This window comes from Hyperolius riggenbachi, chromosome 3 (assembly GCF_040937935.1).
Source record: "Hyperolius riggenbachi isolate aHypRig1 chromosome 3, aHypRig1.pri, whole genome shotgun sequence".
Taxonomy (NCBI): domain Eukaryota; kingdom Metazoa; phylum Chordata; class Amphibia; order Anura; family Hyperoliidae; genus Hyperolius; species Hyperolius riggenbachi.
The window spans coordinates 353,313,688-353,335,991 of NC_090648.1; the positions used below are offsets into that span (position 1 = coordinate 353,313,688).

The window sequence follows — 22,304 nt, forward strand, 5'->3', positions numbered from 1 at the left end:
GTGCGTTCATTTTGTACTGTCATGTTTGCCCGCAGTGCGTTCATTTTGTACTGACATGTTTGCCCCCATTGCGTTTATTTTGTACTGACATGTTTGCCCCCATTGCGTTTATTTTATGCTGACATGTTGCCCGCAATGCGATTATTTTGTGCTGCAATGTTGCCCATTGCGTTTATTTTGTGGTGTCTGGGGTAACTGTTGCTGCATTTATTATTTAATGTTCATAGTTGGCTGTGTTTGCTGCTTTGGGGTTATGGCATACTATTAAATAGCATCACACAGTTTCTGCACACCTATGATGTGAATCCACGTTTGACCACATCACGGCGTAAACACTGCTTTCTTATGCCTCGCTGTTGCATCATTCTGTTAGCTCCGCCCATAGAATGTCATGACCACGCCCATTTTTCGCACGCACTGCAGACACCAAATTTTTCGGTGCGGCGCGGCACCCCCTATTTTGCGGCAGCCCCCCCCCCCCCTCCCCCAATTCACCCCGTCCCAGGTTGAGCCTACAAAAATCTGGTCACTCTACCTAACACACTGGTATGTTTACTTTTGTGCGATTTTAACAATACAGATTCTCTTTAAAGGACACCTCAAATAATAGGGAAGAGGAGGCTGCCATATCCATTTCCTTTTAAACAATGCAAGTTACATGGCTTCCTGCTGATCTCTTTGGTTGCAGTAGTGCCTGATTCACACTCCTGAAACAAGCATGGGGCCAAATTAGTCAGACCTCAGTCAGAGCACCTGATCTGCATGCTTGTTCAGGGTCTAAAGCTAAAATGTTTTAGAAGCAGAGGATCAACAGCCAGGCAATTTGCATAGTTTAAAGGTGAACTTCAGCCTAAACAAAATCAAAAATCCGATCATGCTTTGCACAGCATCAGGGGAAAAATGCCCAGGCAGTTTTCCTCTGTGCAGCTAAAAATGAGGCTTGGGTAAGAAAAAAACAAAGTTCTGATGCTGTGAAACGGTTAAAGAAACAGAAAGTCTTTTCAGTGCTGCTGAGTAGATTTTTAGTCTGGAGGTTCACTTTAAAAGGAAATAAAAGTCAGCCTCCATATTCCTGTTACTTTAGGTGTCCTCTAATCACATATCTAACAAGCTTGTGAGATGTAACTAATAGCTGGATTTCAAGAGCATCAGTAATAATTACAACTCTGGAATACACTAATAAATTTCCTTGTGTGTTATACACAAGTTACCATATTTTTTTTGGACTATAAGACAAAAGTGGAGGGAAAAGCCAGTGCGTCTTACGGTCGCCTTCCCTACAATCCCTATGGCAACTGCTTCAGATGTTAGGTATCTGCACTTAGCTGCGGATTGTGGTCTAGTTCCTGTATAGAAGCTGGGGCCTGCATTTGTGTCCATGGGCCACCTGCACCTGGGTTCTGGCGTGGTCGTTACCACGAATTTGCAGGGCTCTTTGGAGTGGCAATCTCAGTTTGTTCAATCTGTAAACGGTACAGCGTGAATGGTATTTTTTCTCCCGTGGGAATAAAGTTTATTATACTTACCTGGTGTCCTGATGTCTGGGCTTCCGCCCAGAGCTCCACCCCAGCAGATGCTTCTAACTCCACTCAGAGAAGCGCCTGTGACCTCTACCGCTAAGGAGCAGGGCTACAGGTGGCAGGCAGACACGGGGACACCCAATAAGTAGATTAAACTTTATTTAAATATAATACAATCAGCTCACAAATTGTAACAAAATCGTTTTTGAAAAGCTATACAAAAGTGATTTTTCGTGCCCGTATACTTTTTATTGGAGCGCTCACAAAGTGCTCACAAAATGATGCTGGTCATGCAACTGTGATTTGTTATAACAACAATTGCTCATGTTGGTCCCACCTCCATAACCAACATTGGCAAAGCACTATTTGGAGTTGATGGCGATTGAAAGCTATCAAAAACGCTGGCAAAAGTGCTCTAGTGGGTCCCAGTCCTAATCCTGATTGTATCACCGCAGCTGCTAGCTTTTTATGGTCTGATGCCATACAAAGGTACAAAGAATTTCGATTGCGTACTGCTCTGGGCGATGGCCCCTCCCCACCATCATATAGACTGAGTAAGGAACTGGCATTTTTGATCAACATTTAATTGGTATTTTTATTGCAATATGGATTGTAAACCCCACTTTTTAATAGATTTGCATTAGATGAAATACTAACATTGAATACAATGTCTAATCTATCAAGATTATTGTGTAGTATATGGGTACCTTTAGAGGGTTACTTTAAGTAATGGAATTGCTGACTCTAGTTATAGAGTTACTTTGGGAACAACATTTTTGTATTTCTTAACGATTTTGTATACTCTGCTTACACACTACAAAGACCTCTGCAAACAAGAGTCCAAGGAACAAGGTAAGAGACCTTCAGTATTGCATGACTACTTAAAAAAACACATAGAAAGAAGTTATTACTAAGTAATTGGTTATTTATTAATGTATACTATTATAAGTGCTCATCTACTTACACACTAAATCTATAAATTTGGGTAATTCTATTAGTATGTATTTACTACATTAGCACATAAACCACATGTTTCTTTTAATTGCTATTAACGATTAAAAAAAAAAGAAGATATCTTTAGCACACCAGTTTTTTTTAATGACATACATATAATGGGTCATTTGGAAAACATAGGAAACATACAAATCCACATGAATTTTAAGCATCTGTATAGTATTAGTCTGAAGTTAGATCTGATTACATGCTCAGGTGTGTATAAAGATAAGTATGCAAAAATATAAATCACTTTCAGCCCTGCACTCCCAACCAAGGGAGCGAGACGGTACTGTCATTTATGTACAGTATCAGAATACAAGTGTGGTGTACATGTAACAACAGCACTTTGGAATTTTGTTGTAAGGATGCATCAGACAGAATACTGGTAATGTTGCCAATATCTTACTATCACCTATCATAACTTAACTCTCACATTAATCCTCTCCTAACACTTACAACCTCCCCCTGCCTCTACTTTGTCCTGTTGCATCATGCTGAAATGCTCCTTGCCCTAAGATATCCACTGGATTTCACATGTGAAGTTAGAGAGTGACTGACAGTGCCACTCCCCCTTCACTTTCCCACAATTCCAGAGACTAATTGACAGGATGGACAGCCACTGAAAATGCACTAGAAGGCTCAGTCATTCATCAAGCATTTACTGCAGTGTCTGGGGAGAACACTGCCAAATACTATGCTACTAGGAGATAACTAGCTCTGAATTATCAGCAGCTGGGTGCAGTATCACTACAGGCCCTACATTTCACTATTGTACATACACGGCTGTAATCATAACTTTTGTAAAAAGAGAGGAAGTGGTGAGCCTTTAATTACAACTCGTGAGTGAAATCTAGGTCATGTCACAGGTTACAGGACCCACATACCTTCCTATTTTCTGTGGTATTCATGAGAGAAATCAGCCTACGTAAGCTGGAGCTTCCTGTCAGTGAGCGCTGTGCAGCTGCAGAAGTTTACCACACCCACATCTGTGCTAATCAAGTCATATATGAAAAGCACAGTGTGTTCCTCAGTACTTATTGCAGTCTCTCTCACTGCTCATTACATTACACAGACCACTTGTGTCAAACTCAAGGCTTGCAGGCCTAATGCGGCCCGCCTACCCATTTTATGTGGCCCTCGAGAGCATGTGCATGATTGTAAATAGTAAAAGAAAGGAGGAAATGAGGAGCACCAAGCTGTGTTGTATGCGTGCTCACAGGAAGCTGGATGTTGCAACACCGTAGGAGGCCTGGGTGCTTGTAACAGCAGCATCTGGGGTTACCTTGGGGAAGGTGGGCTGCAGTCGATGTATGCATCTTGTAACTTTTTGCCTTGTGCACATTCATGCAGGTTCCTTCCCCTTCTCCTGTTGTCATTGGTCATATACAGGTCCACAGTTAGCCTGCATGTGCGCGGAATCTGGGGGCAAGTGTTCTTTTTATGAACAATAGCGGCCAGGAGCTGCCACCCCCATTACTAACCTGCCTGGGCATTCTACAATAAAAACGTAACTTCCTGTTTGCTACATTTTAAGAAACCCGCAACAGAGGGTTTTTTTTAGATTTTGGCCACTTATGTGATTGTGTGACACCCCTGATCTGAACAGTGGGAATAATAAACATGGAGGTGTTTTTATAACAGGATCCCATTAAATTATGGGGCCATTAGTATGACATGATCAGCTATGTCTGGCCAGCAGAAGGTTATAGCAGGTGTAAGTTGTACCATGCTTCTCCTATACCCTCTACTGCATAAACAGTATGTCACTTACCATCGTGCAGATGGATTTTGCTTCAGGAGAGAACTTGGCTGAATACTCTTCCTGGCCTTCCTTTACTAGCCGTTCCACCTCCTCCCTCTTGATCTTCCTCTTTCTTTGCTGGAAGGGGGATTGTCCCTCAATCATCTCGTACAACAGACAGCCAAGTGCCCACCAGTCCGGGCTGAACGTGTAGCGTTCATTTCTCACCACCTCTGGTGCTGCAACAGAAATCAGTGTGAAAACCCTACCCAAGTCACTGGTTTTCATGGTCCCCTTCATAATCTTACTCACCCATGTATCCTACAGTGCCCACTCTTCCTTTGATGGTCTGCTCCGGAGGGATGTGTACAGCAAGGCCAAGATCTGAGATCCGGATGTGTCCTGTACCAACATAACAATCAAGTCAGCACACAGGAGCTGAACAGACTCCTACTCAAGTGTAAAAATATACCGTTGTGAAACCAGATAAATTATTGGTTTCAAGTATAAAAATAATCTTTGTAGGAAGTAAACGATTTTCAAATTTGCTTTGTGGCTTGCCATGGGGCAAATCATTTCCGATACATTTATACATATTTCTGTTAAATCTTTCTTTAATAAAATTAATGTGGAATGCAATATGCAGCTTTGGCATGCAGTTTGCAAAGAATCATGGGATATGTGATAATGCACACATGTAGCCCCTCTGTGTCCTCATTGACTGCTTCACATACAGTCCCTGCAGGGCCGGGCCGAGGCATAGGCTGGAGAGGCTCCAGCCTCAGGGCGCAGTGTAGGAGGGGGCGCACAATTCATTCAGCTGTCATTCCTAATTGTGTTTGAAGCAGAAAGAAATAAGAAAGGGGATACATAGCAGTGATTGCAAGCCAGATAACTAGATATTAAGGTGTTGGGGAGGTTGCGGGCCCTGTGGCCCTCTTAGTCTAATAGCAATCAGTGTGTGACAGCTGGGGCGGCAGGGATGGAGGGGCGCACTTTGGTGTCTCAGCCTTGGGTGCTGGAGGACCTTGTCCCGCCTCTGAGTCCCTGGTATTTTCATAAATCTGAAAACTGGCGGTTCGGGGGACAGGAAAGGATGGACAATAATACAAATTAGTGAGGGACAAAAAATTATGTACTTGTTGCCATACATGCCCCATCATACACCCTCCATCCCCCCAATAAAACCAAATGTGACTAAACAGGGGTTTAAGACTGATTATTTAAATGTGTTGAAGTGTGAGTGCGGTTCCCACATGCTCACTTTTCACCAGGAGTGGGAGAAGTTAAGCCAAGTATACACATATCCAGTCTTTATTGGACAATGTACCATTTTCATGTAGTATAATAGTTTACCTACACAATCTGCTCAAACCATTCAAAATAGGGTTAGGCATAGGTAAAGGGAGTGTTCTGTATGAGAGTAGGGTTACAATAGGTTAAGACATAGTAAAATATCACTAAAGATTACTAATATGTTACTATTGGAATTAAGTTGTAGAATATTGATAATTTTACCAATATTCTACTAGCGACAAATGCCTGGGCCCTTTTTTCCCCATGTACACAGCCCACACCCATTTATATTTCCTGTTCTATAGAGATATGCACAAGGCAAGTATTACTGATTTGGGGCAGTCGGCTGAGATACCGAGGCTGGTTAGTTGTGCAGGCACAATCTGATTAACCTTTTATGTTCAAGGGGAATTTAGTATTTCTGCCCACTACGGAATACACAGGAAAATGCAATGCATCTTTGCATGCCTTTTTATGCGCACTTTGACACTCCATTAATTTACTCTGAATCTCGAACTTCCATTTTGGGCAAGTTAATTTTAGATATTTTTATATTCAGGTGCCGAATTGCCTTTAAAGTGGACCTGAACTTTTGCACTGGACACAAGACAGACAGAGAGAAACACACCCAGTGTGTTTTTAGAGAGAAGAGCTCGTCTAATTCCCTCATCTGTATGTAATCTGAAGTGTAATTTGCTCTCAGCTGTGTCAGCACAGAAATTCAGGAGTTCCAGCAGACAGAGCTAATATGTAAACACAGGATGGACCCCTTGTCTGCTTCCATGAAAGCAGGAAGTAGTCACACTGCAGATTTACTGCAGGAGTTCTTTCTGTAAGCTGTAACAAAGAAATGTTTTCTTCTTTAAAGTGATCCCGAGCCGAAGCTCGGAATAAAAATAAGATACTTATCTGAAGAGAGGGAAGTGTCCGTGCAGTAGCCACGTGAGTGTGGCCACACATGTGCAGTAATACAGAGATCCTCGTACAAGAGCGGCTCTGGCTTACTGTGCATGCAGGCAGGCTAGCATGGCCCCAATATGATTAGTGACAATGCCTTGTCCCTAATCTTCCAGGCTGCCGTGCTCAGCGACGGGGGACATCAGAATACCGAGGGGCACTTCAATAGGATCCTGAGGCTTCTCTCAAGGCAAGGACCTCATTTTGTACTAGAGTTTCGGCTCAGGTACATTTTAAAGGCCATTATGTTGTTGCTTATCTTTTAGAGCAGAGGAGGAAGTTCTGAGTTCAGATCCGCTTATAAAGGACCTTATCCAATTAACTTTTTCTCCTAAGTTTTCTCTCAGGAGATAATTTTTTTCATTTCATTTAAAAAAAACAGTACATAGTAATTAAAAAAACACTAAAATAGTAGGTGACAAATGAATATCAAACTCATATTGAGTATTTTCTTGCATGGTGGGAGCTTTAAAAGTTATTTTGTTGGTATAGTTTGAAAATACCTCACTGGAGAAAACTCAGGGAAAATACGTTAATAGGACATGAGCAAAAATGTGTGTCCAAAATCATATAGTGGGAGCAGGCTACCATAAGGCTCCAGCATTGTGAATTGTATCTTAACGGGACACTGTTGGGGGGTCAGGGGAAAATGAGTTGAAGTTACCCGGGGCTTCTAATGGTCCCCCGCAAGCATCCTGTGCCTGCGCAGCCACTTCCTAATGCTCTGGCTCCGCCTCTGGTTCACTTCTGGAATTTCAGACTTAAACCACTGCGCCTGCGTTGCCGTGTCCTCACTCCCGCTGATGTCACCAGGAGAGTACTGCACAGGCCCAGTATGGTCTGTGTCTGAGCCGTGCGCTCCTGGTGCCATCAGCGGGAGTGAGGACACGGCAACGCAGGCGCAGTGGTTTTCAGACTTTAAAGTCTGAAATTCCAGAAGTGAGCCGGAGGCGGGGCCGGAGCATCGGTGAGTGGCTGCGCGGGTACAGGATGTCTGCGGGGGACCATTAGAAGCACCGGGTAAGTTCAACTCAATTTCCCCCGACCCCCCTACAGTATCTCTTTAACACCTCACTCCTGCTGCTGCAGTGGAAAACCAGTGAACAATATCTACATAAGTGGAGAGGACACCTTGCATAAATCTTGCTGAATTATAAAGCATTTAAGCATAACTTGCTTTTAGAAACTGCTGAAACAGGAAAGATATTCGCACAGGAAATGTTATGTTGCAACATTTGTTGCAAGCATCCTTTGCCACCTATTCTTAAAGCAGACCTGAACTCAGAACTTCCTTTCTGCTCTAAAGATACCCAACAGCATAATAAACTTTAAAGAAAAACAATTTCTTTGTTACAGCTGATCCAAATCCTGCAGTAAAACTGCAGAGTGTCTACTTCCTGCTTTAATGGAAGCAGACATATTGTTAACATCCCGTGTTTACAAAATTAGAAGCTCTGCCATGGCAGAGGAGATTCCTGAGCTGGCACAGCTGAAGAGCTCTAATTACTGTGGTGATTAGTCACAGATGAGGATGAATAAAGCAGGCCATACACTGGCTCGATTCGCGGCCGTTTCGACAGCAGATTCGATCCTGGGATCGAATCTGCTGCCAATCGTACGTGGTAAACGCAGCCGCCGATCCGATTTCCTCCCGAAATCGGATCGGTCCGTCGATCGCGCCGTGCGGGAAATTACCCTCGATTGCCCGCGGGTAAAGTGCGCGTCGCTAGCGGCGGCCGATCCGATCAAGTATACATTACCTGAGGCTGGCTCCCGGGCGTCTTCTCCGCGCTGCACGGCTCTGTTCCGGCTCCATCCATCCCGGCGCTTCCTGTGTCACTGCAGTGACCAGGAAGTTCAAATAGAGGGCGCTCTATTTGAACTTCCTGGTCACGGAGTAACACAGGAAGCGCCGGGATGGAGCCGGAACAGAGCCGTGCAATGCGGAGAAGAGGACCCGGAGCCAGCATCAGGTAATGTATACGGGGGGGGACAGACGGCAGGAGCAGCTCAGCAGATGGTGAATCGGTTTCAGGCTGAAATTGATTCACAATCTGTTTGCAGTAAAGGCAGCCATACGATCCCTATCTGATCAGATTCGATCAGATAGGGATCTGTCAGCTGGTCGATCTAATGGCACATCGACCAGTGTATGGCCACCTTTAGACAGGCTAAACTCTCTAAATACATACATGGTGCATTTCTCTATGTTTTCCTTCTGTCCTGTGCAAGATGTCATGTCCACTTTGAGTGCATTGTGCAGTATCTGTGCATATGAGGCTCTGTATAAGTCAAGGATATAGAGGCATCACATACCGTGGTCATCCAGCAAAATATTTTCTGGCTTTAAATCTCTGTCAAAAAAGAAGAATGAGAATCATGAACGTGATATATTATTTACAGTGTTATATAAAGAAAATATATAGAGACCGTACACATCAGACAGCCCTTTTTAGGCAGCTACAATCAGATAATCCTCTGTTTGCCAACACTGAGCTACAGAGACTTCTCACAGATCAATCTGCAGTCCCTAGAGGGAGCACAGGTGTTAATGTGATCCAAGTGTGCCAATTCTACCCTTGTGATTTAGCAGACTGTGGAGTACACGTTAATAGTCTCTGGAGATCAGAGGTGGAAATGGTTACCAGCCTAATGCATGTTCTGCAGCAGACAACACGCCAGAGGCTTCAGCACACACCGACACAAGTAAAGATGCTTCATCCCAATTCCCCAGCACTGCCATTTCCTGACTGGGGAGGGGGGTTAAAGGACAATTGAAGTGAGAGGTATATAGAGGCTGCCATATTTATTTCCTTTTATGCAATACAAGTTGCCTGGCTATCCTGCTGATCCTCTGTCTCTAATGCTTTTAGCTATAGGCCTTGAACAAGCATGCAGCAGATCAGGTGTTTCTGACATTGTCAGATCTGACTAGATTAGCCGCAAGCTTGTTTCTGGTGTGATTCAGACACCACTGTGGCCAAATAGACTAGTAGGACTGCCAGGTAACGGATATGGTTTAGACGACAATAAATATGGCAGCCTCAATATTCTTCTCACTTCAGTTGTCCTTTAAATACTTACCTGATCAGCCAAACTTTGTTCAGGCAGGCGTTTGCTCTGTCCACCACAGAACTGCAGACGTGACAAGTTTTTTTCAAAATATCTGCCGAGGCTCTGGCCATGTTGCTGCAGCCTGCCCCCAGCTCCGCAACCGTGGCTTAATTGGAGGTGGCTGAGCCTTAGCAACACAAGCGGAGGTTTCCGAAGAGTTTTGGCAGATCTTGGAAACATCTGTCATGACTGTGTTCTCGAGGGGGAAAGGAGCGTCACCTGTTTACCACTACGGTTCCCACCAAGTCTGCAGCAAGACAATGCCTGTCATGACAGGCTCTATCTTTTTATACAGGAGGTACTCTTAAAAGGCTGATTCATTATTGTCACAGGAGAAAAACTGCTGTTCCATCGGCTGATACATCACCTGATGTATCATTATATGATATGATATATGACCACAAAAATGAGTGGTGCAGCTCTGTACTGCGATCCTCGAATCCATCATGACAACTATGACTGTCTGGTTTGGCTCATGATCAGTACTAGAAAAAGGTGAGACTGCAGCGCATCATCCGATCAGCAGAAAAAATAAATTGTCTGTAGCTTACTATAACTGCAGGACCTTTAACAAAAAGTTTGGTTCTGTAACAGTTCTGTTGTATAGATCTAATCTTAGTGAGGCGGGGAATACAAAAAAAGTATACATGCCTGGGGCTTCCTCCAGCCCTCTTCAGGCTGTTTGTTCCTTCGCCTTCTTCCCAGGCTGCCTGGATCCTCTGCTAGGTAAGTCCTCCAGTCTGGGCGTACTGTGCATACGTGGCCTGGATGTGCGCGCCCCCTTCACGCTCCTGCGCCTGGGAGCGCGCAAGCGCAGACAGACTGCACATGCACTGACTGGCCTAGACTGAAGTAATTACTGGGCCGGCTAGCAGAGAATCAAGTCAGCCCATGAGGAAGGCAAGGGAGCAAAAGGCGTGCAGGGGGCTGGAGGAAGCCCCAGGTACGTATATATTTTTTTTGAGTCCCCTGTCTCAGGTACACCTTAATGTGAACCTGAAATGATAATATACTAATGAGATAAACAAGGGTATCTGTAGACCCAATCCTATTTAGGGTGGAAAATCTAGATTTTTTTTGCACATCTTTGTGACATAGCAAGTATTCCTCTACTACAAAGAGAAGTAATGACCTACTGAACTTTTTATCTCTATTCAGTAATTCAGCTTTTCTACAGTAACAGAAGTTTTATAACCACAAATTATTTTATTTATTTATTTAACCACTTGAGGACCACAGTCTTTCTACCCCTTAAGGACCAGAGCCATTTTCTCAATTCAGACCACTGCAGCTTTCACGGTTTATTGCTGTCATACAACCTACCACCTAAATGAATTTTACCTCCTTTTCTTGTCACTAATACAGCTTTCTTTTGGTGCTATTTGATTGCTACTGCGAGTTTTAGTTTTTATTATATTCATCAAAAAAGACATAAATTTTGTAAAAAACAAAAAAAAAATGTTTTTTTTTTTTACTTTCTGTGCTGACATTTTTCAAATAAAGTAAAATTTCTGTATACATTTTTGTTTAAATTTATTCTGCTTTATGTCTTTGATAAAAAAAAATCCACTCAGTGTATATTTATTGGTTTGGGTAAAAGTTATAGCGTTTACAAACTATGGTGCAAAAAGTGAATTTTCCCATTTTGAAGCATCTCTGACTTATCTGACCACCTGTCATGTTTCATGAGGTGCTAAAATTTTAGGATCGTATAAATACCCCCCAAATGACAGCATTATGGAAAGAAGACATCCCAAAGTATTCACTGAGAGGCATGGTGAGTTCATAGAAGATATTATTTTTTGTCACAAGTTAGCGGAAAATGACACTTTGTGACCAAAAAAAAAAGTTTCCATTTCTTCTAACTTGCGACAAAAAAAAATGAAATCTGCCACGGACTAACTATGCTCCTCTCTGAATACCTTAAAGTGTCTACTTTCCAAAATGGGGTCATTTGTGGGGTGTGTTTACTGTCCTGGCATTTGGGGGGTGCTAAATTGTAAGCACCCCTGTAAAGCCTAAAGGTGCTCATTGGACTTTGGGCCCCTTAGTGCTGCAAAAAACTGCCACACGTGGTATTGCTGTACTCAGGAGAAGGAGTATAATGTGTTTTGTGGTGTATTTTTACACATACCCATGCTGGGTGGGAGAAATGTCTGTAAATGACACTTTTTTTTTTTTTTATTATTATTTTTTTTTTTTTTTTTTACACACACAATTGTCCATTTACAGAGATATTTCTCCCACTCAGCATGGGTATGTGTAAAAATACACCACAAAACACATTATACTACTTCTCCTGAGTACGGCGACACCACATGTGTGGCACTTTTTTGCACCCTAACCTCGCTAAGGGGCCCAAAGTCCAATGAGTACCTTTAGGATTTCACAGGTCATTTTGCGAAATTTGTTTTCAAGACTACTCGTCACGGTTTAGGGCCCCTAAAATGCCAGGGAAGTATAGGAACCCCACAAATGACCTCATTTTAGGAAGAAGACACCCCAAGGTATTCCGTTAGGAGTATGGCGAGTTCATAGATTTTATTTTTTGTCACAAGTAAGCGGAAATTGATTTTAATTGTTTTTTTTTCACAAAGTGTCATTTTCCGCTAACTTGTGACAAAAAATAAAATCTTATATGAACTCACCATACTCCTAACGGAATACCTTTGGGTGTCTTCTTTGTAAAAATGGGGTCATTTGTGGGGTTCCTATACTGCCCTGGCATTTTAGGGGCCCTAAACCGTGAGGAGTAGTCTTGAAACCAAATGTCGCAAAATGACCTGTGAAATCCTAAAGGTACTCATTGGACTTTGGGCACCGCCTTAGCGCACATAGGCTGCAAAAAAGTGCCACACGTGGTACTAGGTGTGTACTAGGATAAGTAGTATAATGTGTTTTGTGGTGTATTTTTACACATATCCATGCTGGGTGGGAGAAATATCTCTGTAAATTACAATTTTTTTTATTTTATTTTTTTTATTTTATTTTTTTTACACACAATTGTCCATTTACAGAGAGATTTCTCCCACCCAGCATGGGTATGTGTAAAAATACACCCCAAAACACATTATACTACTTCTCCTGAGTACGGCGTTACCACATGTGACACTTTTTTGCAACCTAGGTGCGCTAAGGGGCCTAACGTCCTATTCACAGGTCATTTTGAGGCATTTGGATTCTAGACTACTCCTCACGGTTTAGGGCCCCTAAAATGCCAGGGCAGTATAGGAACCCCACAAGTGATCCCATTTTAGAAAGAAGACACCCCAAGGTATTCTGTTAGGAGTATGGTGAGTTCATAGAAGATTTTTTTTTTTGTCACAAGTTAGCGGAAATTGACACTTTATGAAAAAAAAAATAAACAATACAAATCAATTTCCGCTAACTTGTGACAAAAAAGAAAATCTTCTATGAACTCGTCATACACCTAACAGAATGCCTTGGGGTGTCTTCTTTCTAAAATGGGGTCACTTGTGGGGTTCCTATACTGCTCTGCCATTTTAGGGGCCCTAAACCGTGAGGAGTAATCTTGAACCCAAATGTCGCAAAATGACCTGTGAAATCCTAAAGGTACTCATTGGACTTTGGGTCCCTTAGCGCAGTTAGGCTGCAAAAAAGTGCCACACGTGGTACTGCCGTGCTCAGAAGAAGTAGTATAATGTGTTTTGTGGTGTATTTTTACATATACCCATGCTGGGTGGGAGAAATATCTCTGTAAATGACATTTTTTGAAATTTTTTTTTTTTTTTTTTTACACACAATTGTCCATTTACAGAGATATTTCTCCCACCCAGCATGGGTATGTGTAAAAATACACCCCAAAACACATTATACTACTTCTCCTGAGTACGGCGATATGACATGTGTGACACTTTTTTGCAGCCTAGGTGCGCTAAGGGGCCCAATGTCCTATTCACAGGTCATTTTGAGGCATTTGTTTTCTAGACTACTCTTCACGGTTTAGGGCCCCTAAAATGCCAGGGCAGTATAGGAACCCCACAAGTGACCCCATTTTAGAAAGAAGACACCCCAAGGTATTCCGTTAGGTGTATGGCGAGTTCATAGAAGATTTTCTTTTTTGTCACAAGTTAGTGAAAAATGACACTTTGTGAAAAAAAAACAAAAATCAATTTCCGCTAACTTTTGACAAAAAATAAAATCTATGAACTCGTCATACACCTAAGGCCCGGTTCACACTTGCGGTGGCCCTCCGGAATCACCGTGCCGGAGCCGAACCGCCTGCAGAACGGACGGAACGGACGCACGGCAAAGCAATTAAAGCCTATGCGTCCGTTCACATGGGTCTGTTCTGCAGAACCGGAGCCGGACCGGATCCGGGCCGGATCCGGACTCCGGCCTCCGTTCCAACATGCGCTATTTTTTCATCCGGCCCCTCCGGCAGCCGTATCCGGGGCGGAGCCGGACTGCACCATCCGGCCAATACAAACAAATGGGAACCGGAGGCCGCACAACACACTGGCTGAGAAATCCGGATGTTCTACCCCACTTCCTATGCGGATTTTTGCGGCGATATTGGCTGGGGACACATGGGCAAGCATTTTGGAGTGGAGCAGCACGAGCTGGAGGTGTTGGCAGGATGTTGGCAGCATGTCGGAGGTGGAGGTGAGTGCTAAACAGCAGAGGGCCTGATTCCACAGGTCCCCCTTCTGCTGACCTCCCAGACCCCAACATTTTTTTTTTTTTTACGTTAACTTTGCCAAACGGATCCGGATCGCATCCTGATTACCACCTGATGCAACCTGACCGGATCCGGATCGGATCCGGATCAGAACCGTACGGTTCCGATCCGGATCCGGTCCGGATCCGGTCAGGTCATCCGGTCCGTTTGGCAAACAACCGCTAATGTGAACCGGGCCTAACAGAATACCTTGGGGTGTCTTTTTTTCTAAAAAGGGGTCACTTGTGGGGTTCCTACACTGCCCTGGCATTTTACGGGCCCAAAACCGTGAGTAGTCTGGAAACCAAATGTCTCAAAATGACTGTTCAGGGGTATAAGCATCTGCAAATTTTGATGACAGGTGGTCTATGAATTTTGTGGAACCAGTCATAAGCAGGGTGGCCTTTTGGAGGACAGGTTGTATTGGGCCTGATCTGATGGATAGGAGTGCTAGGGGGGGTGACAGGAGGTGATTGATGGGTGTCTCAGAGGGTGGTTAGAGGGTAAAATAGATGCAATCAATGCACTGGGGAGGTGATCGGAAGGGGATCTGAGGGTTTGGCCGAGTGAACAGGAGCCCACATGGGGCAAATTAGGGCCTGATCTAATGGGTAGGTGTGCTAGGGGGTGACAGGAGGTGATTGATGGGTGTTTCAAGGTGTGATTAGTGGGGGGAATAGATGCAAGCAATGCACTGGCGAGGTGATCAGGGCTGAGGTCTGAGGGCGTTCTGAGGGTGTGGGCGGGTGATTGGGTGCCCTAGGGGCAGATAGGGGTCTACTCTGATGGGTAACAGTGACAGGTGGTGATAGGGGGTGATTGATGGGTAATTAGTGGGTGTTTAGAGGAGAGAACAGATGTAAACAATGCACTTGGGAGGTGATCTGATGGCGGGTCTGCAGGCGATTTGATGGTGTGGGTGGGTGATCAGATTGCTCGCAAGGGGCAGGTTAGGGGCTAATTGATGGGTGGCAGTGACAGGGGGCGATTGATGGGTGATTGATAGGTGATTGACAGGTGATCAGTGGGTCATTACAGGGAAGAACAGATGCAAATAATGCACTGGCGAATTGATAAGGAGGGGTCTGAGGGCAATCTGAGCGTGTGGGCGGGTGATTGGGTACCCGCAAGGGGCAGATTAGGGTCTGATCTGATGGGTAACAGTGACAGGTGGTGACAGGGGGTGATTGATGGGTGATTGACAGGTGATCAGGGGGGACAGATGCATACAGTACACGGGGGGGGGGGGGGGTCTGGGGAGAATCTGAGGGGTGGGGGTGAGGTGATCAGGAGTCCCCAGGGGGCAATTTAGGGATTTTAAAAAAAATAGCGTTGACAGATAGTGACAGGGAGTGATTGATGGGTGATTAGGGGGGTGATTGGGTGCAAACAGTGGTCTGGGGAGTGGGCAGGGGGGGGTCCTGAGGGGTGCTGTGGGCGATCAGGGGGCAGATCAGTGTGTTTGGGTGCAGACTAGGTTGGCTGCAGCCTGCCCTGGTGGTCCCTCGGACACTGGGACCACCAGGGCAGGAGGCAGCCTGTATAATACACTTTGTATACATTATAAAGTGTATCATACACCTTGTAGCGGCGATCGTGGGGTTAACAACCCTCCGGCGCTTCCGAACAGCCGGCGGGTTGTCGTCGCGGGTGGGCGGAGCTAGTTGCCGGGGAAGTGCGCGTCACTAGTGACACGATCAATCCCCCGGCATTCCGAAAGGACCCAACGCCGATGGGTGTATTGTGGTCCTTTCGGCGTCCACTTTGCCGCCGCCCATCGGCTGTGGGCGGTCGGCAAGTGGTTAAAGTGGATCCGAGATGAACTTTTACACATTGCATAATTGGGTTCCTTTCCTATTGTTTATAGGGCATTCCTCAAGCCAAATACTTTTTTGTTTTTGTTTTAATACTGTAATTCCCTATAACTAAACAAGCCACACCCACAGGTTTTCAGAGAGCAAAGGCACTTTCAGACAGTAGCAAGGGCTCATGGGAGCTCAGTCTGGGCAGGAGGAGAGGGAGGTATTACTAGCCAGAGATTTCAGAGGCAGAGGGGAGGAGGGGGATTAGTTTTTTTTGCTCAAGATGCAGATAATTTGGGAATGTAAATTGAGGAGCGGAAATATTTTACAAAGTACAAACAATAACTAAAGAGCTTATAAAGTAATAGTGTTAAAATAAGCAACTCTATTCATTACGCTATATTCAGTAAGTTTCTATAAGTGCAGTGAGTGCATACCTGTAGACTATTCTCTCTCGGTGTAGATCTCCAAGACCACAGCAGATCTCTGCAGCATAGAATACTGCACGCTCCTCATCAAATCCAGCCTCACCCATGTGGTATATGTGGAACTTCAAATCGCCTCCATTCATTAGTGTTAACACCAGACAGAGAGCGTCCTTTGTCTCATATGCATAGGCTAGGCTAACCTGCAAGCAAAACAAGGACCTTGTATATATGGGGTGTTCCATTCACCTTCATACTGCACCACACATGCATTTGTGTCTACAAGGACTAAATGAATACATGACCATATCAAACTTAATAGAAGGCAGTTTCAGCTAGACACGTTTGTGTTCTTAAAGATGTTTTATCACTCAGACAAAGAATCTTCATCAGTTCTAATGAGGTGAATGAGATACCAAGGACTTGATTAAATTTACACTGATCGCTAGGAATAAGAACTAGTGGTAAAAAAAAGGCATAAAAATATCCACACAATGAAGGATTAAGAAAAAAAAAAAACATCTGCAAGAAAGAAGCTGTCTTTAACGGTCAGATGATCTTCTCTATCGATGCCATTAAGGATTTCACCTCTTATGTAAGCCTTTTGAACCCTTACATGCATACATTATGGATGGATATGAAATTAATGCAATGACAGAAAGACTGGGTCTCCACGTGGATTTAGGCCGACTGGCCAGTTTATTGCAAGTAACAGTGCAGAGCACAATGTTTTGACCAGTGCGGTCTTTATCAATCACTTGATAAAGACCACACTGGTCGAAACTTTGGGCTTTGCACTGTGTTACTTTATTATTATTATTATTATTTATTGTATTTATAAAGCGCCAACATATTACGCAGCGCTGCACAATAGATAAATGGGTTAACATACAGGTAGAACATACGGAAACTCACAACAAAACAAGATCATGCAAATGATTTGATAACAATACAGTGTCATAGGTCAAGATAGAGACTGTTCGAGTCTACAAGAAGGGTGGTTGTGAGTAAGATTGCATAATCAAGATGGATACATTAGGGAGGATGGCCCTGCCAGAGGCTTACAATCTAAAGGGTGGGGTGGAGACAATAGGTGCGTCTTTTGAGAGGGGGTCTAACAGAACATATTATGATACTGGTGTAGGGGGGTATGCGAGCGTGAAGAGGTGAGTCTTGAGAGCTTGTTTGAAGGTATTAAAGGTGGGGGCGAGTCTGACGGCTGGTGGGAGAGAGTTCCAGAGAGTAGGGGCAGCCCTGGTGAAGTCCTGCAATCGTGCGTGTGACTGAGTTATGCGTGGTGCGACTAGGCGCAGGTCATTGGAGGATCGGAGGGGGCGGGCTGGTATGTGCCTGTGGACCAGATCAGAGATGTAGGTCGGGCAGGTCTTGTGCACTGATTTGTAGGCCAAGCACAGGATTTTGAAATTGATCCTAAAGCTGATGGGGAGCCAGTGTAGTGCTTTACAGAGCGGAGTTGTAGAGGCACTGCGGTGAGAAGAATGTATCAGTCTGGCTGCCGCATTCATTACCAATTTAAGTGGGTCAGTACGGTTAGAGGGGAGGCCAGATAAAAGAGAATTGCAGTAGTCTAGGCGGGAGATGACAAGGGCATGGATAAGGAGTTTAGTGGTGTCAAGTGACAGGTAGGAGCGGATCTTGGAGATGTTGCGGAGGTGGAAGTTGCAGGATCTGACAATACCTTGGATGTGGGCTGTAAAGGAAAGTTCAGAGTCCAGAGTAACGCCTAGACAGCGGGCTTGGGAGGTAGGGTGGATAGTAGTATTTTCAATAGTGACGTGCAGATCTGGGAGGGGTGCAGCTGTGCGGGGTGGGAATATTAGAAGCTCAGTCTTGTCCAAATTAAGCTTCAGGTACCTGGCAGCCATCCAGGAGGAAATGGATGTGAGGCAGGCAGAGACTTTGTCCATGGTAGAGGAGGAGATATCTGGGGTGTGGAGATATATCTGGGTGTCGTCGGCATACAGGTGATAATTGAAACCCATGGAGGAGATGATTTTACCAATTGAGGCAGTATAGAGTGAGAACAGGAGTGGTCCTAGGACGGAACCTTGAGGAACACCAACTGAGAGGGGTGTAGGAGCGGATGAGGAGCCATTGAAAAATGTTGTGAAGGAGCGGTTGGAGAGGTAGGAGGAGATCCAGGCTAAGGCTAGGTCCTGAATGCCCATTAGCTGCAGGGAGTGGAGGAGGAGGGAGTGGTCGACAGTGTCAAATGCCGAGGAGAGGTCCAGGAGGAGCAGGATGGAGTATTTACCTTCGGCTTTGGCAAGGGCAAGGTCGTTTACCACTTTGGTGAGGGCTGTTTCTGTAGAATGGGCTGTGCGAAAACCAGACTGCAGGGGATCGAGAAGGGAGTTGGAGTTAAGGAAGTTGGTCAGGCGTTGTTGGGCCAGGCGTTCAAGAATTTTTGAGGCAAAAGGGAGGAGAGAGATTGGGCGGTAGTTGGATGGCAGAGCAGGGTCAAGTGAAGATTTCTTTAGCAGGGGAAGCACAGTGGCCTGTTTGAATATGGAGGGGAAGATGCCGGTGGAGAAGGAGAGGTTGAACAGATGGGTGAGGACAGGGGCCAGATCAGAAAAATGTGGGCGCAGAGAATCAGATGGGACCGGATCTAGGGGGCAGGAAGTGGCAGGTGAAGTTGCCAGCAGCTGGTTGACTTCCTCCACCGTGACAGGATTGAAGGAGGTAAGGGAGGAGAAAGAGGCAGGAGTCGGATGTGGTGGGGAGGCGGGGGCGATAGAGTGGAGGAGAGAAATATCCCTCCGGATTGTTGTAATTTTGTTGATAAAGTAGTTTGATAGGTCAGTGGCTGAGAGGGTGGAGGTTGGGGGGGGAGGTGTGGGGTTAAGTAAGGCATTGAAGGTGGCAAAAAGACGACGTGGGTTGGAGGCTTGGGTAGCGATCAAGTGAGTGAAGTATATCTGTTTACTATCAGCGAGGGCAGTATGGTACGTCTGCAACTTGGTCTTGTATCCCAGGAAATCATTGTTGTGGCGGGATTTCCTCCATTTGCGTTCTGCAGCTCGTGTCTCATTTTGTAGTTTTTTTGTGAGGGCAGTGTGCCAAGGTTGGGGGTTGGGGCGACTGTTGGTACGAAAGGTCAGGGGAGCCGCATGGTCTAAGGCTGCGGAGAGGTTACTGTTGTATTGAGCTGCTGCTTCGTTGGGGCAGGTTAGGCTGGGGAGGGAGGAGGAGAGAGAGTGGAGGGGTGTGGCTAGTACATTGGGGTCAAGGTTGCGTAGATCTCTCTGCCAACGTCCAGTTTGGGGAGGGAGACAGGGGGTGCTGGATGGAGTGAGGGTGAAGGTGATGAGGTGGTGGTCGGAGATGGGGAATGGTGTAATGTCCAGGTTGGTAAGTGCGATGGCTTTGGAGAAAATTAGGTCCAAAGTATTACCAGCACTGTGGGTTGTGGCATTAGTATGCTGAGTGAGGCCAAGGGAGTTGGTGAGTGAGAGAAGCTGAGTGGCAGCAGAGGTGGTAGGCTCATCAATTGGAATGTTAAAGTCTCCGAGGATGATTGTTGGGAGGTCGGAGGACAGGATGTGTGGGAGCCAGGAGGCAAGGTTTTCTAGGAAGTGCGATATTGTACTGGAGGGGGGGCGGTATAGGACTGCAATAATGGCTGGGAGGGGATGATAGAGGCGGATAACATGGGCCTCAAAGGAGGTAAAGTAAAGAGACGGGGGAGGGGTAAGGACACGGAAGGTGCAGGATGGGGAGAGGAGTAGGCCCACCCCTCCCCCAGGCCTGTTATCTGGTCTTGGGGTATGGCTGAGGTGTAGACCCCCGTACGATAGGGCTGCAGCTGCAGGCAGGTCAGAGGGGGTGAGCCAGGTCTCGGTAAGGGCAAGAAAGGTGAGGGTTTTTGAGATAAAGAGGTCATGGATAGTTGTAAGCTTGTTGCGGATAGATCTGGCATTCCAGAGAGCGCCAGATAGCGGAAGAGATTGTCTGAGTATGGGGCGGATGGGAATGAGATTGGGGCGAGAATGTTCGTGGGTATGGGGAGGATGGGAGGTGCGGCAGGGAGAGGGGCTTGGTGGGTGAATTTGGTTGTGGTGGGTGAGGGAGGAAGTATGAGGAGGGGAATGGGGGGGCTGGGAGACTGGAGTGGGCCTGGGGTTAGGATGTGTGGTGAGCAGTGGACAAGGGGTCAGGGGGAGGAGCAGATGGAGCCAGAACATGAGGCACCAATAGGGCGGGTGATCAAGGGAAAGAGGTGGTATGAGGGGGGTCCGCATAATGATGTGTTGGGGATACATACTGTTGCAATGGGAGTGGTGGTGAAAATAGGTAGGGAAAATGGTGTAGCAGAGGTTGGAGGATATACTTGGTGGTGGGCTTACCTAGGGCAATGGAGCAGTGTTTAGTCGTTATCAGTACAGTTTGTGTTTATTTGGTGGGGTGGCTTGTAGGCTGTGCAGTTCAGAATCAAAGGCAGAGATAATCTAGATAGACAGCAATAGTGTGCTGCAATATAAGCAAGTTACAACAAAGTTAATGTTACCTTGATGTGGTGCTTATTTCTGCTGAATTACTGGTGAATTCTGGTAAATTCGTTGTTGCCCTTTGAAAACTGCCCTTAGAAAGCGAACCGACTTGTCGAACCGACAAGGCCTTTCTCCCTATATACACACAGCTATAGCATTAGCAATGTGTAATCAGGAAGGAAGGCCCAGTCAGCTGGCAGACAATATGCAAATTAAGTAATAGGGGTGGTCTTATTTCCTGCAACTTCAAACAGATCTGTATGTGATACAGGCTTTGATGGAAATTGCAGATCACACCTTGTTTTCTGGTGGCTGAACAAAAGCCAGAATTCAATAGCAATTACAATACTGTCTGTAAGGAACTCAGGTGCTAACACTATTACAGAGGAAATCAGGAAAGCAAAAAGTGTAGCAAATTAAAAGAAGGCAGAGATTACACATACACAGCAGATGCAGCAGGAAATTAAGCGTTTGCTTGCAGATATTTTCAGAGCAGTTCAGATTTAGAGATTACACATACACAGCAGATGCAGCAGGAAATTAAGCGTTTGCTTGCAGATATTTTCAGAGCAGTTCAGATTTAGAGATTACACATACACAGCAGATGCAGCAGGAAATTAAGCGTTTGCTTGCAGATATTTTCAGAGCAGTTCAGATTTAGAGATTACACATACACAGCAGATGCAGCAGGAAATTAAGCGTTTGCTTGCAATGAACTGGCCAGTAGGCCTAAATCCAGGTGGAGAGAGACACTCTTTCTGTCATTGCATTGGCGTTACACCCTAGGTCAGTGATGGCTAACCTTGGTACTCCAGCTGTGGTGGAACTACAAGCCCCATGAGGCATTGCAATACTCTGACAGCTCTAAGCAGAACTAGGGGAGGCAGAGACATGATGGGATATATTGAGCTGGACACACTACACTTTACGAGTCACTACCTGCGACCTGGATCCTGGCCCAACTGGATCCTTAATGCAGTGCCCAGAGCTGATCAGGCCAGCACTTCACAAAATCACTCAGTGCTCCTTGCAAAGTGGTATTTTCCCAGAAGAACTAAAGAAAGCAATCATAAAACCCCTCCTGAAGAAACCATCACTAGATCCTGAGTCTGTAACCAACTACAGACCTGTGGCGAACTTACCATTCCTATCAAAAGTTATCGAGAAAGCAGTCGCCAACCAGCTAGAAGCCAGGCTTACAGATAACAACATCTTTGATACTTTTCAGACAGGATTCAGGAAAAGGCACAGCACTGAA

At 45.3% G+C, this 22,304-nt stretch overlaps 1 protein-coding gene across 2 annotated transcripts in view; it reads right to left on the reverse strand.

The window, feature by feature from the left end:
• Positions 1-22,304, reverse strand: part of GRK6 (G protein-coupled receptor kinase 6) — a 106,228-nt gene that overhangs the window by 16,581 nt on the left and 67,343 nt on the right. For both annotated transcript variants that reach the window (XM_068277094.1, XM_068277095.1), the window contains 4 exons: positions 16,545-16,735; positions 8,827-8,864; positions 4,570-4,659; positions 4,288-4,496 (listed from right to left, as the gene is read on the reverse strand). In XM_068277094.1, coding sequence (XP_068133195.1) covers positions 4,288-4,496; positions 4,570-4,659; positions 8,827-8,864; positions 16,545-16,735 — 528 coding nt within the window. The remainder of the gene's footprint in view (positions 1-4,287; positions 4,497-4,569; positions 4,660-8,826; positions 8,865-16,544; positions 16,736-22,304) is intronic.